The sequence below is a fragment of the Tamandua tetradactyla genome, chromosome 6 (assembly GCF_023851605.1).
Source record: "Tamandua tetradactyla isolate mTamTet1 chromosome 6, mTamTet1.pri, whole genome shotgun sequence".
Taxonomy (NCBI): domain Eukaryota; kingdom Metazoa; phylum Chordata; class Mammalia; order Pilosa; family Myrmecophagidae; genus Tamandua; species Tamandua tetradactyla.
In genome coordinates this window covers 84,784,014-84,797,908 of record NC_135332.1, presented here as the reverse complement: position 1 = coordinate 84,797,908, position 13,895 = coordinate 84,784,014, and the positions used below count along the sequence as shown (strand labels likewise).

The following is a 13,895-nucleotide window of genomic DNA, read 5'->3' as shown; positions in this document are numbered from 1 at the left end:
GATGTGGTGGTGGTGCAGGTGGTGGTGGTCATGATGATGATGATGATGGTGGAGGTGGTGGTGGTGATGATGATAATGGTCATGATGATGATGATGATGATGGCGGTGGTCATGATGATGATGGTGATGTGGTGGTAGTGGAGGGGATGTGATAGTGATGGTGACAGTAGCAGAGATAGTGGTGGTGTGATGGTGATGGTGAGCCAAGCAGACACCAGGACCAGATGGGGAGCCAGAACCCACCCTCATGCCACAGCTAAGAAGCCAAGCAGTATGGACCCCAGAAATGCAGATGGGAGAATTGGCCTGGAGAGCAGGAACAAGTTCATGTGGCCACAGGTGGTAAGGATTTGGGACTGATTAGAGCACAGGGCTGGCTTGGAAGAAGCTTGATGAATGAACAAGGGAACATCCCGGCCTCTGAACCCTCCAGTGCGGGAATGTGGGGAACTGGGGGCAGCTGGCCCCACAGCTGGCAGGGTAGGTTACAGGCCAGGCAGAGCCAGGCTGGAGGTCTGGCAGGTGAGGTTCTGAGTGAGGGGCAAAGGAGCCATGAGGCGTCCCGGAGGCCTGGAGAGGTTTCAGAGGGGCCAGCACGTGCTGGAGGAGGCAGAACCCAGCCCTTCCAAGCCAAATGGCATCCTTGTATGGGTGGCGAGGCTGGCATCTGCCCTCTCCAAGAGCCGTGGTCCACCCATAGACTGTCCCGGGCCTCTGTGTCCCCCACCCAGGTGAGTGGGGAGGATGAGAAGAGAGCTTGGACCCCAGGGAGGGCTGGGTTTCCATCCCTGAGTCTGGAAGCTCTGACTCAGCGCAGCTGGCGCCGGGCAGGGGCGAGGCGATTGGCATCTTGGCATGGCAAGGAGCATGTGAAGGTCTGGAGGCCCTGCCCCGGAGCTGCAGAGTGGGTCTCTGACATGGTCAGCACCGCAATTGGCCAGGGAGCCAACCCCACATGCAAGGCCAGCAGGCTTGAGAAGGCACGAGTCTCATCCAGAAGCTGGAACTCAGCGAGACCCAGGCCAGGCAGGTGTCTGACCCCCAGGTCTGCGGTCCGGTGACCAGGGTCCCCTCAGGTCCACAGCCATTGCCCCCAGTCTGGTGAGCGGGAAGGGAATGGGGCTGACCTGGGGATTCTGGCAGACTGGTGGCCAGGTGAGGGGCTGGGTATGGAGAAGGAAGGCAGGGAGGGTTCCCAGAGGAGGCAGCAGCTGAGACGAGCCCTGAAGTGTGCATCCCAAGAGGGCACTGGGTCAGGGGGACAGGCCAAGGGGAGGTCTGGAGGCAGGAGTGGGTGGGTGCATCCTGGGTTGCCAGTAGTTCTGCCTGGGCCAGTGGGTGCAGGCAGAGCTGCGAGGGCCAAGGAGTGCCCGGGAGCCTGGAAGCACCCCCAGCCGCGGCTGTCATGGTGAGGTGCGGCTGCTGGGTGAGGCAGGAAGTAGGGAGAGGGAGCCGACTAGGTGGGCTCTGACTGAGGGTCAGGCAGAGGCTCAGGAGCTCACAGATAGGACCATGGGAAGCTCGGTTATCCAGGCAGGCTTCCTGGAGGTGGAGACTCAGCACTGCCTTGGTCCACATCTAGAACGTCAACAGACAGGGATGGGAAGTGGATACCGCCGAGAAGGTTGATATAAGCAGGTATAAGGAGGGATGATTAAGTGGGGCTTGTACCTGGGATGGGGTTGGAACAGGCAGCTTTCGGCGGGGAGCACAGGTGGAAGCTGGCTGAAGAAAGTTCCTGAAAGCCAGGCTGAGGACTTATGGGGGGGGAGTCCCCCTCAGTACCCTTTCTGTCAGGTGCCTGCATTCCCCCACTGAGGGTAAGCTGTGTGCACTTCAGGTTTTTTTCTGCAGCGTGGGAGGAATCCTTATGAGTCATTCACACTCAAGTGTGAATTAGTCCATCACATCCCAGGGGACTCCAGCTGTGCGTGGTCCGATAATAGCACCTGCTTCCTGGTCCAGCAGGAGGCACAGTGAATGCAGCAAAGACCCGGGTTCAGCAAGGAGCACACGGCCGGCAGGCGGGCAGGCTGGCTCTCAGTGTCACTGTCCCCAATGTCCTGTATACCTCAGGGTGGGGGGGTTCCGAGGGACTGTGTGGCCATTGCTCCGGGTGAGGAGAGAGCTGAAGGAGGGATCTGAGAAGGGACCCAGGCCTGACGTCTCAAATGGTGGCACTGGCGCTGGGAGGAGGTAGGGAAGGCAGGGTGGGGGGGCATGGGGGGAGGCGGCAGAGCAGCGTCAAGGGGTCAGCAGCATGTCTCCTAGGGTGGTGGCTAGGGAGGGGTGAACCCTGGCTGGGCTCCCCATGTATTTTAAAGGGAAGCCCATCAGATTTACTGATGGGCAGGTTTGATGGGAACAGAGGAAGCAAGGAGGGTCCCTGGAGTAGTCAAAGGAGGGAGGAGGTGAGGCAGCCTGGGGGGTCCTGGAATGGGTGATGGGAGGCTGGGGTGCTGGGGCCCATCCTTCCAGTTTTCCCTCACTTACCTGTTTCCCTAACGAGCCTTGGCTGAGCACCCCTTCCCCCCCGCCCAGTGCCGGGACGGGGTGAGGCCTGGGGGCCACGGGGAGCTGGACAGGCCCAGTTCCTCCTCCCAGAGCCCAAGAATGGGGGTGGGCAGCCCAGAGCACAATCTGGGAAACAGGCGGACACGAGGCCTTCCCCAGAGCGGTGCGTGCCAGGCAGACGGCGGGGTGGGTGGGGGATCGGCCCCTGGGAGAGCTGGGGGGCCATCGTAGGGCAGGACTCATCATGGGGGGGTGGCATGACTCAGTTGCCTTTTCAAGGGCTCTGCCAGGTGGGAGGGAGGAGACTGGGGATGGGAGGGGGCGGCGGGGGCCGTCCCAGGCTTGACGTTGGGGACATGGGGCTGGCTATGGCGTGTTCAGGATGACGCGGACACTGGGCTGGGGGTGAGGAGAGCCCGGCGCGAGCCTTCTAGACGCCCTTGCAGCTGGGGGGGGGGGACGGCGGGAACAGAGGAGTAGGGGTTCTGTGACTTGCTGGTGTGTAGGGGTATAGAGTCAGGGCAGCGGGCAAGCTGAGGCCCATGAAAAGGGACAGGAAATTGTCCCTTGCGTCTGGTGACACGCAGGCTGTTGGTGATCTTGCAGGAGCCGAATGGGAGGGGTTCCTGTAATGGGGGGTGACTGGCAGCCTGCAGAGCATGGGCGTAGCTTGGTGGCCAGACCAGCCCCCTCCTGGGGCCCTGGACTGAGGGGAGACACAGCCCTCCCCAGAGACCCCAGTCTGAGGGGACCAGGAGGTCCCCCGTTTCGCTCAGGCGGGGTGGGGTTGCCTCCTGCTTTAACTCTGGGCCCTTCTCTGTTCTGGTCACCGGCCAGCCCCTTTCCTCATCCTGCAGCTAGCGAGCAGAGCGAGGGGGAAGCAGGTGTCCCTGACCCAGATTCCTCAAGCGTGGGACCAGGAAAGGGTCCTGGCTCTGTGACCCAGATATTCCAAGTTTCTGTAGCTCAGAGAAGAGGTTGCAAATGGTCTCCCACGTGCGGGAACAGTTGCTGAGTGCAAGAGAAGAGAATGACTTGCCTGGGTTTCAGAGATGGAAGCAGATGCTTGCCACAACAGGGAGGATTTCAGTCAGATGTGAAGAAGAACTTCCACATACTATGAATCAAGGTCTTGGTAAAAGGGGGTGCTTCCTAGAGGACTTGTTGAAAGAAAGACGGTTGATGGTCCCTTGCCCTTTTCTAGGGAAAGGATGCAGGTAAGGGGTCCTCAGGTCGGGGACCCCCATTCATCGCAGGCAGTGCAGCCAGCACGGGCAGCAGCTGGGGAGCTCACCCTAATGAGTTCTCTCCCTGGCTCTTTCTCTGGCAGGGTCTCAGGTAACCCTCGGGGTCCCTTCAGATCTGTCACCAGAGTCTAGAGGTTCCGACTACTGAAGGCCTTGGGTGAAAGGGGCTGTTGGTCTGTTCATCAGAAAGATAAAAGTTGGAGTCTCACTGTGTGGTCTTAGGTGACCAGGTCCCTCTGTGTGCCTCAGTTTCCATATCTACAAAGTGGACCTGAGGCTATTGACAAGCCTGGATGATGAAATGCACTGGAAACTTCGGCACACATGGAAGCCGTTGTTGGGGGGTGGGGAGAGGGCCCCTGCCCTGCACTGACACCGCTGACACGGGTTGCCAGAGCCAGGAGGATGCCGGAGTGGGTGCAGGCCCGAGGCCCCAGGTCTGGGCATCTCATGGTGCGTCAGTGACTCCTCTCCTCCTGGGGTTTCTAGACCCAGGGTGGAGGTTTCTTGGGCTCCCCCATGGCCTGATGGGGTCCGGAGCAGCAGGAGCGGGCCCTGGCTGGGCCCTTAGGAGAGTGGCCAGCAGCCCCTTGCCCCTGCCTCGGGAACCATTAAGCTAATTAGCACCCTCAGCTGGAGACGCAACCCAGGGGGCTGGGGCAAGTGGTCCCCTGGGCGGAGCTGGCGGTTACTTATCTGCCTGGTGCCACGGGCCTCAGCCAGCCTGGCTCCTCCACCACAGCCTCCAGGGGACTGTCCCTTCTCCGTCCTCCCAGCACCCCTTAGGGCAGGACAAGAGGCCGGGTCCAGGACCCCCTGCTTGAAGAAGCAGGGGCTGGTGGACTTGCCTGGACTGTGAGAAGCTGGGATTTGAACCCCAAACCGCTGGTCACGAGACCTACTCTGAAGAGCAGCCACTGAGCCAACAGTGTAGAGAAGCAAGAGAGAGTGCGCGAGAGAGGGAGAGAGAGGCACCCAAAGAGAGAGAGAGAGACAGGCAGGCAGGGATGGGGCGGGGGGTAGTGCCATGGGTGCAGCCGGGCAGGGATCGTGCATGAACCCATGTCTTCTGGCCTGCGCCCCGCGGGCTGTCTCGGTGTCTGTCTGGTGGCCTGCCTGTGCCTCCCAGGTGTGCTCCCCACCAGCTCAGGGCAGCAGCGGGGCTGGGGGTGGTGGAGCTAAGATGAAGCCTGGCCCTGTGCCTATTGGCTGCGTGCTCCTGGCCCATCTTGGTCCCCTGTTCCCAGGGATAGGGGCTTCTCCCCCATGAAGGGTGGGTGGAGGGCCAGACCCCCCTTGCTGGATCTGGGGTGTGACTCAGAGCTCCAGGACTGTTGGGGTCCCCGTGTCCCCTTCCTGGTTCCCACCAGGCCCCAGGTCCTGCTTCGAGGGCTGCAGTGAAGCAGATCTGCCCTCTTCCCACGGAACGGGTGAAAGGGTCTCTGGGCAGGGCTTAAGTACTTTGACCTTTGCTCCCCTCTCTGCTGGGGCCACGGGGCCCACAGGGTGGCAGGCTGGGGGTGGGAGCCACTCAATCCAGACTGGGTCCGTGGCCCCTGTCTCGGTGGCTGGGGTTGGCTCCTTGGCCACCCAGTAAACTGCCTGGCCCTGAGCCTCAGCCCCTCTTGGCCAGGTGGGGTTCAGGCGGGCCAACTGGGAGGCTCGGGCAGAGGCAGCTCCTGGCCACCCCAAGGATGCTGCCCCCAAGGCCCTATCCAGATGCATACCCACTTCGATGTTCCCCTTTTGTGGCTCCCTGGACCCCGGACAAGGAAGGGCTCCAGGAACGGGTGTGCCCCCTCTCTCCTGCCCTTCACAGAAGAGCACCGCCTGAGGCCTCTTAGTCCAGTGCCTTGCAAGGCCTGCTCTGCCTCTGGGGGCTCCAGGCATGCCTACCCCTGGGGCCTGGCCTCCTCCCCTGTGTAACGCAGGCACCAGCCCTCTGGTGCAGGGGAATCGAGAGGCAAAGCAGATGTGAAGGGCTCCCCAGGGGTGAAGCAGGACCCTTTCCCCCAGGCGTGATGTTCTGCTGATACTTCTGTGGGCCTCTGAGAAGAGGGGAAGGAGGAGGAGATAGGGTGCCAGCCCTGATTCAGGAGAAGTTGCTTTGGGGCAATGAAAACCATCCCAGGCACTGGCCCCGGCCGCACAGCACTCAGGCGGGAGGAAGCTGGAGCCTTGGGGGTGGGACAGCGCTTAACGGAGGGGCCGTGGTGGGGTCGAATGTGGGGCCGGCTCTCTTCCATCGTCCTGGGAGGGCAGGCTGGTCAGAGCACTGGACAGGGAGTCAGCTTGGCTCCAAACCACAATGCCACAGGGCAAGGCCCTGCTGATACAGTCCGGTACGGTGGGGAGGTACGGAAAGCACAATGAGGCACCATCGGAATGGGCAGAAAGCGCAGCATGCAAGCTCTAGGGCAGACTGTAGGAGACGGTGGGGAGAAACTTCAAAGCTTTTCTTCTGAAATTCTGGGGCAGGCCCTGGGTCATGCCACCTGGGGAGGGTGAGGCCTCTTTCTCTGCACTTGGGCTCCAGAGCTGCAGTTTCTGTCTTTAACTCTGGGCTGTGAGCAGCACCGGGCGCATGTCTCCAGGCAGCCCGTGATCCCTTGCAAACAGGCCCAGGGCCCCTGGACAGGGACGGCACCTCATTCTGGGGAGGTTTTCCGGGGCCTGGCAAGGGAAGGCCAGGTCCAGGTGGGCTGCAGACTTCTAAGCTCCTGAAAAAGGGGGCTGGCCTTGAAAAGTGGAGGACATGGGTCCATAGCAGGGGGTGGAAGAAGGGGAATGTTGAGCAGCAGTTAAATTTCTGGTGCGCTTAAAACCTACATGAAAACAGGCGCAACTGTGCAGCCTGTAGACAGCAGGAGGGGCCTGGGTCAGACGCGAGGTGGAACTTTCCGGCTGCGGGCAGAGTACAGTGTCTGCACTGGCTGCCCCCAGGGAGACTGTTTCTGCTCCCGGAGATACGCAGGCAGAAACCAGGGGCCCCAGCGCCTGGGGACGCTGGGGGGTGGGAGGGGGTAGGGTGGGACCGCGGTCCCAAGGTCATCAGTGCGGCGCCCGGGGCTTGGGTCCAGGCGGCCGCAGAAGCCGGGACTCGCTCGGCTCCAAGCACCCGGCCGCGCCCTCCCTCAGGTTCGCCCCCTCCCCGCTCCACGTGCGCCTACGAGCCGCTGCGGGCGCTCGCCCCCAGCTCTCGCCCCCGGGCGGCCGGGCCCGGGAGGAGCGCGATGGGGGCGGGGGCCGGGCTCCGGGCCAGCTCTCGGCGCACCCCGCCGCCGCCGCCCGCCCCGCCCCCCGCTCCCCGCACCCCCTCCCTGCGCCCGCGACTCGCTCTCCGGTGGCTGCTCCGCTCGGGCTGCGGGCGGCGGGCGGCGGCGGCGGGGCCGGCGAGCGGAGCGCGGCGATGGAGGCGCGAGCCCGGGGCGCCGGCGGCGGGCGGCGGGGCGCGCGGCTGCGGGCGGAGGTGCGCGGCAGGCGGGCGGACGAGGGGGCCGCGGCCGGGGGCTGGGGGGCGGCGCGGGCCCCGGGAGGCCGAGCGCGTCTCCTCCCGGGCGCCGCCGCCGCCGCTCACGCCGCCGCCTTGTCTCCCCCACCCCCACACCGTGTGTCCCCGTCTCCCCCGCCCCCGCAGACCCTCCGCCGCGCCCCCGCAGCTCGGGCCCTGGTCGTGGCGCGGCTGCCGCACGGTGCCCCTCGACGCCCTCCGGACGCGCTGCCTCTGTGACCGTCTCTCCACCTTCGCCATCTTAGCCCAGCTCAGCGCCGACGCGGTGAGACCCCGGGGCCGGCGGCGGGGCGGGAGGCGGGCCGTGACCCGGTGGGCGCGAGGTCGGGGCGGGGCGGGGGCGGGGGGCTACCGGCGGGGAAGGTTCCTGCGGCGGCGTGGGACGGCGGCCTCCCGTCGGCCTGCGGGGTGGGGGCGTGAGGGTGGGGGCTGCGGCCCGGTCCGGGAGTAGGGGCTGGGGTGCCAGGCCTGACCTGCAGGGAACTGAGTGGGTGACAGTGTGGAGTTGGGGGTGAGCCTGGGAGGAGCTGCTGGGGCGCCCCGCAGCAGTGACTGGTGGTGAGTCCCGAGCTCCCCCAGTCTCCGCCAGCTCAACGTGGGATGTAGGACCTTGGAGGAATCTGGGTCCTCTCAGGGGACAGAAGAGGGCAGCAGACTAGGCAGAGCTGGCAAGACCCTTCACCTGGTCAAGGACCCTCAGCCACTGTAGGGTCCCTGCCGGCCCGGAGAGGGAGGGAAGAGGAGTTGGCCTCCTTCCTTGGAGCTGTTCCCACCACCCCAAGTGGAGCCTGGTCTGGGAGGGAGCCAAGTCCCCAGCAAGGGGCCCTGGGGTGGACAAGGCAGCTGGACCCGAGCCAGCTCTGCCACCCTCCCCGGGAAGGCCCTGTCATCTCATGGGCCCTCCTTTTTGTTCCTGTGATGTTTGTGGGGGCTGCTGGTTTCTATGGTGATGGCATCTTGGGCCAGCCGCTGGCTGGGGCCCTGGGTGCTGGGCCCAGCCCACTGGAGCTGCTGGGCTCACCCACCCCAGCCAAGCTGCACCCACAGGCCCTGGGAAGGCCGGTCCCTTCGCCTGCTGTCCAGGCTGGGCAGGCCCTCGCCAGATGGGGCGGCACAGCCCTGCCCTCGTGTTGGCCCCGGCCCCTGAGAGCATTCCCACTCCCCCATTTTGTCCTCTGGGAAGTGAGTCAGAGCACCCCAGGTTCCCAGTGGGGGCCCCCCGGTGCCAGAGCTGGATGGCGCCTTAGAGGTCACCCCACTGAACCCCACTTGACAGGCAGGGGAACCAAGCCCCAGAAGAGGACCTTGCTCAAGGTTTTGGGGTGAGTCTGGCTGGAGGGTATTTGTGCCTCTGGCCTTGACTCCAGAGTGCTCTCCCCCTCGGGCAGCTCTCTGCACTGGGGCTGCACTATTCCCACCTCTGTGAGCTGGGCCCTGTTCAGCAGCAGCCAGAACTATCCTGGAGGCCCCCTGGAAGAAGTGTCTTTCCTGGGGGATGGCGGTAGAAGCTAAAGCAGCTGGCTCTCCTGCGTGGGGAGCATTCAGAGAGGAGGAGCTTTCCCTTGGCTCCAGCAAGTGCAACCAAGCAGGGCCCTGATGTGACGGCTAGTTTTTGGGGTGTGTGAAGAAGAGGCCCTGGGGGCAGGAGAGGGTTCTGCGGTGGAGTGCACCCCCCCATAATTCTGCCCCCTCCACTAGGAGGTCACTGTCAGTTGGCTCTTGAAAGTGTCCTGGCCACTTTCCATGGGCTGAGCCCCTGACAGGCCTGACATGGAAGGCATGTGCAGCAAGGGGCTGTGGGGTGAGTGAGGGGCTGTTGCTCCAGAAGCCCCCAGGGAGAGGCAGATGGGATGCAAGTTCTGTCTGCAGGAGCTGAGGGAGTCAGGGCACCCTGTGGCTGCAGCACCAGTGCCAACCTGACCCACCCAGTCACAGCCCACAGAGGTGGAATGCCAGCCCCTGGGTCAGCCCTTTCATCCCCTCGTCCCACATTGGGTGGCCGAGGCCACGGTGCAGTAGCTGCTGGCTGAGGTCAGGATGTAGGAACTGGCAGCGGCTGCAGAGCTAGTCCTGGCCAGGGGAGCTCGGGCAGGATGCCAGTGACATCCCTGAACCTCAGTTTCCCCTGTAGTTGGGAAGGAGTCCCTGCCCTGCCTGCCTCTGGGAGGCCCACCGGGGCAGGACGTATCCCACTCAGCATGGGTTCTCCATGCAGCAGGGCCCCAAGCTCAGAGCCTGAGGGGGTGTCTGGGATGGATCCGGTTGCAAGTGCCACCCCCCCCCCCCAGGGGCCGCCCCACGCTCACCCTGCCTTCAGCATCCCACGGCTGCCTACCTCTCCACTCCCAAATGCCTCCCCAGCCTTCTTGGCTCTGGCCGGTGAGGGCCTCAGAACTAGAACAAGGGATGGGTGGAAGGGCTTCCCAAGAGACTGTCCTGGGTGCAGCCCTCGGTGACTTCTCTATCTGTCCTGGTGTGCTGACCTCTCTGAGTGGCAGGGGGCTGGAACCTGGCTCCTACCTTCCAAGAGTGCAGAATCTGATGGCAGAGACAGATGTGTTCTCACACAGATGTGGGACAGTCCTGGCTGGCAGAGGTGGGACGTGGAGTGGTTTGGGGAGATATCTACCAGGAGATGTGGAGCAGGCCCCTGAGGGGTGAGCAGGAGTTCAGAGGGGAGGAGTGACGCTCATTCCAGGGAGGGTTGCAGTTCCGGGGGATGTGGGAGAGGGCATGATGTGGCTGGGTATCAGCACAGGGTGGCAGGAGAGGTCAGGGGCTGCTGGCATGGCTGGGTCAGGGAGAGCACTGGGTTGCAGTGCAAGGACCTATGAGGCTGCCATGGAGACTGGTCTGGGGGCAGCCAGGGGTGAGAGGGGCGGGGGGCAGGAGGGATTGCCCACCCCTGTGCAGGCATGAGGGCTAGAAGGGAGCCCTGTGGGCACGGGAAGAGATGGGGTACAGCCTGCCTTGGCATTTGGCTAGGTGGGTGGTGGCTGCGGGACACCCTAGGATATGGGCGGGCATCAGAGACTAGAGTCCAGAAACAGGGCCTAAGATAACAGTAGAGATGGGGAGCCATGGGTGTCCCTAGGAGCCAGAGAGGGATGAGACCCTGGGTGAAGGGAGAAAAGACCGTGTATCTCCTGAGAGCCACACACAGCACCACAGTGTCCGGGGGCACATCCCGGCTGTCACTGCTGCACCTGTGACCTCAGACTGTTAGGTAACCACTGTGTCTCTGCTGCACCTGTAACCTGGGAAGGTTAGGTAACCGCTCTGAGTCACACTTGTGAGGAGGACGACACCAACTGCTTCAGCTGTGGTGGGATGGTACTGCCTAGCATGTAGTAAACAGGCTGTAAAGGACAGCTGTTGCTGCTTCCATGATGTGTCTGAGATCCTGTTACTGGTCTGAACAAGGTCAGGGCTCAGTGCGTGACCAGCATCAGGGCTCAATGTGTGGCCCGGATCAGGGCTCAGGTGTGATTAGGATCATGGCTCAGGGTGTGACTTAGATCAGGGCTCAGGCTGTGACCAGGGTCAGGGTTCAACATGTGACCAAGCACCAGGTCTTAGCATGTGCCCATGGTCTGGGTTCAGTGCATGATCAAGGTCAGAGCTCAGTGTGCTCAGTCAGGGCTCAGTCCATGATCAGGGTCAGGGCTTAGATTCATGGGTTATTGGGAGCCATGTGTGGTGTTAGGGCAATGGCAGAACAAAAGTGGTACCTTAGAAAGGACATCAGATTTGGGGTGCATGGGGTGTGGGAGAAGACTGGGAGCAGGGGCTCGGGTGGTGGAAATTGACCATTACCATATAGACAAGAGTAGCCATGGAGATTGGTCAAGGAGAGGGACAAGTACCCTAGAGGGGGCCGAGAGAGGATGGCAGGCAGAGGGGCCGTTTCCGATTGGGTGGTCAGGCAAGATCTCTGTGAGATGGTGACATCTGAGCTGGGAGGGGAGCCAGCATGTGAAGGTCAAGGCATGTGAAGAGCAGTGAGTGGAGGGACCAGTGTGTGCAAAGGCCCTGGGGCAGCACGGAGTTTGGCACAGGCGCTCATCTCTCTGCCAGAAAGCTGGTTCACTGACTTGGGGCCCATCTTTTGCCCTTCAGGTCTCTAGTCCAACCCTCCTAATGAGGCCTGACGTCCTCTGATATGCTTGCCCACACCCGCTGTCACCTGTCCCCTCCCCACATTGCCCAGGACCTGCTGGGTGAGGGCTGTCAAGAGTGAGCGATGAGCCAGGTGGGGAGGAGGTGGAGCGGGTGGGCAGGTGGGTGGATGGGCTGGCGGCTGTGCGGCTGCCAGCCTAATGAGGGCAGACGAAGGCAGGTGGCCGCGAGGTCAGGGCAGGAAGCAGCCATACAACAGGCGTGAGCCACTTACTTGGCCACCTGTCACCTGCATGGACAGCTGACTGTGGGCTGGACTCTAGAAGTGTTTGCTGGGATCATCTTGCCCCCCACCCACTGGCTTCCTCCCAGCTGAGGGCCTGCTTTTCTCCTGGGGTGATGGGACTCCCACCCCGCAGGGCCTCCTGCTTTGTGGTTCTGAGCTCCAGGGCCTATAGGCTGTTGCATGTAGAGAGATGCCCTGGGCTGAGCTTCCTGCAGGGGACAGTGGTGACACTCTCTCCTCTCGACCTTTGCCTCTAGGGGCTCAGACCAAGCTTTGGTATAACCGAACTGGGAAAGGCCACCTTGCTTGTTGTCTGGGTCTCCTCCAGGAGACTGGGTTAATCAGAGGGACCTGCCTGGAGGAGACGGCTTTAGAACTGAGTCTCTTGGGTTGTCAGTGCTCCCGCAATGAGAAGCAAAGGGGTGTTCCGGAGGATGCTCGGCTTGAGCAAAGATGCAGGGCCCAGAATGAACGGGGATCCACTGTGTGGGTCTGGGAAAGTCCCAGGGTTGAAGCTTTGCCTCATCTTGTCCCAGGAGAGGAGAGGGAGATGGCAACAGAGGCAGGGGGAAGCCCGGGCAGGAGAGTGGGCAAGCGATGTTCTCGAAGCTTCAGGTGTCCTGCCAGCAGAGCCTGAGCCCCAGGGAGGGCTCTGAGGCCTCCACACCACAGGCCGCCAGGAGGAGATAAGTGGTCAGCAGGCGGCTGGGCTCCAGGGAGCTCTGGCATGGAGCCGCAAGGGAAACGAGGTGCCGGCAAAGGCAGGGGGCAGACTGCGGGGCAGCTGAAGGCCCCACTTTCCCTCCTGGGGCCCTGGGGCTCAGGATGGGTGAAGCACCGCCTGAGGTCACCCAGTGAATGGGGAGAGGACCATTCACAGGCTCTAGAACCCAGAGCCCTGGCCTCGGCCCAAGCCCACCTCTTTCCCCGGGGCGCCCGTATGAGCTGGCCTTTGGCCCATGCCCCCAGCACTGCTGACTGCCTGGCTGACCTTGGACTGCTGTCTCCCATTTCTGAGTCCTGACTTCTCTCCTTGTCTTCTGGGTGTTCAGGCCAGGCCTGGCCCTGGTGGAGCCCCTGGAACCCCAGGGACACTCACCTGCAGGGACTCACAGTCACCCCCACCCTGGGACCCAGGCAGGGACAGAGTGACCCCTGGAGGGGTTCTGGGAGGCAGGGGAGTCTTCCTGGAGGAAATAGCGTGTCTGAGGCAGGCATGGCATGAGCATGAATGGAGTGCCCTGCAGCGCCCGGGGTAGGGGAGGAGCCCCGGCGGGGTGGACGGGGAACTGGTGCCGATGGAGCCGCCTGCTGGGAGCTCGGGGGCCTGGGGAGGAAAAGGTCCCACAGAGAGCAAGGAGGGCTGGCCAGGGGCTTTGGGAGAAGCAGGGAGCAAGCCTCCCACCTCTGCGGTGGGTCAGGGGTGGGCATGGGTCTGTGGAGCTGCTCCATAGGGTGCTGGGCAGGTGGGTCAGACGCTGGGGTGGGGGTGGGGTGGAAGGTATCAGCTTCTGGGCTGGGGAGCCCATAAGAGGCTCCTCCTCGCCCACCTGCTTTCCACCTCTTCTTGAAGCCAGGAGGCTGCTTACAGCGGGTGGAGGGTGGGGGCTGCAGAGCTCCTGGCTCAGGCATAGTTCCCTCTGCTCTGGACGCGGCAGCGGGGCCTTTGATCACTGCCCAGCAGACGCCCCCGTTGCCTCCTGGAAATGGGTCGGTAGATGTATGGGCGCCCCCACATCCAGGGGTGCTTGGGGCTGTGCTGAGCCTGAAAATGGGGCAGCAGGGTGGGGGGCACGAGTAGGATTGGTAGGCTGCAGCCTGGGAGGGCCGGGCTGGGTGCTGTAGGAGGAGGGCACAGCTGGTGCAAAGACCCTGAGGCAAGAAGGGCCAGGGGGCTGGAATGGAAAGTCGGCAGGGCCGGCTGGGCCACTGGGAGGTGTCTCAGGGCAGGGGCGGGGAGGAGGGAGGGCTTGGAGCAGGGGAGGGGGTGACCTCACATGATGCTTGGTAAACTGCTGTGGCGGCTGCTGCTTAGATAAGAGCCCAGGGGAGGCCAGCCACGGGGTTGGCCCTAGAGGTTGGAGGGTGGGGACACAGAGGGGCTGCTAGGGGAGAGAGCACAGCTCTGGTGTGGGGTGGGGTGGGGGGCTTGATGGGGCCGTGTTGGGAGGGGCTGTGAGGAGAGCAGGTGTGGAGCCTTGGAGGCGGAGTGGAGGCT

At 63.2% G+C, this 13,895-nt stretch overlaps 1 protein-coding gene across 1 annotated transcript in view; it reads left to right on the top strand.

Annotated features, from left to right (window-relative positions):
• ADGRB1 (adhesion G protein-coupled receptor B1) overlaps positions 1-13,895 on the top strand; it is a 70,182-nt gene that overhangs the window by 31,924 nt on the left and 24,363 nt on the right. Inside the window, 1 exon segment of the mRNA XM_077166648.1 lies at positions 7,399-7,537. Coding sequence (XP_077022763.1) covers positions 7,399-7,537 — 139 coding nt within the window.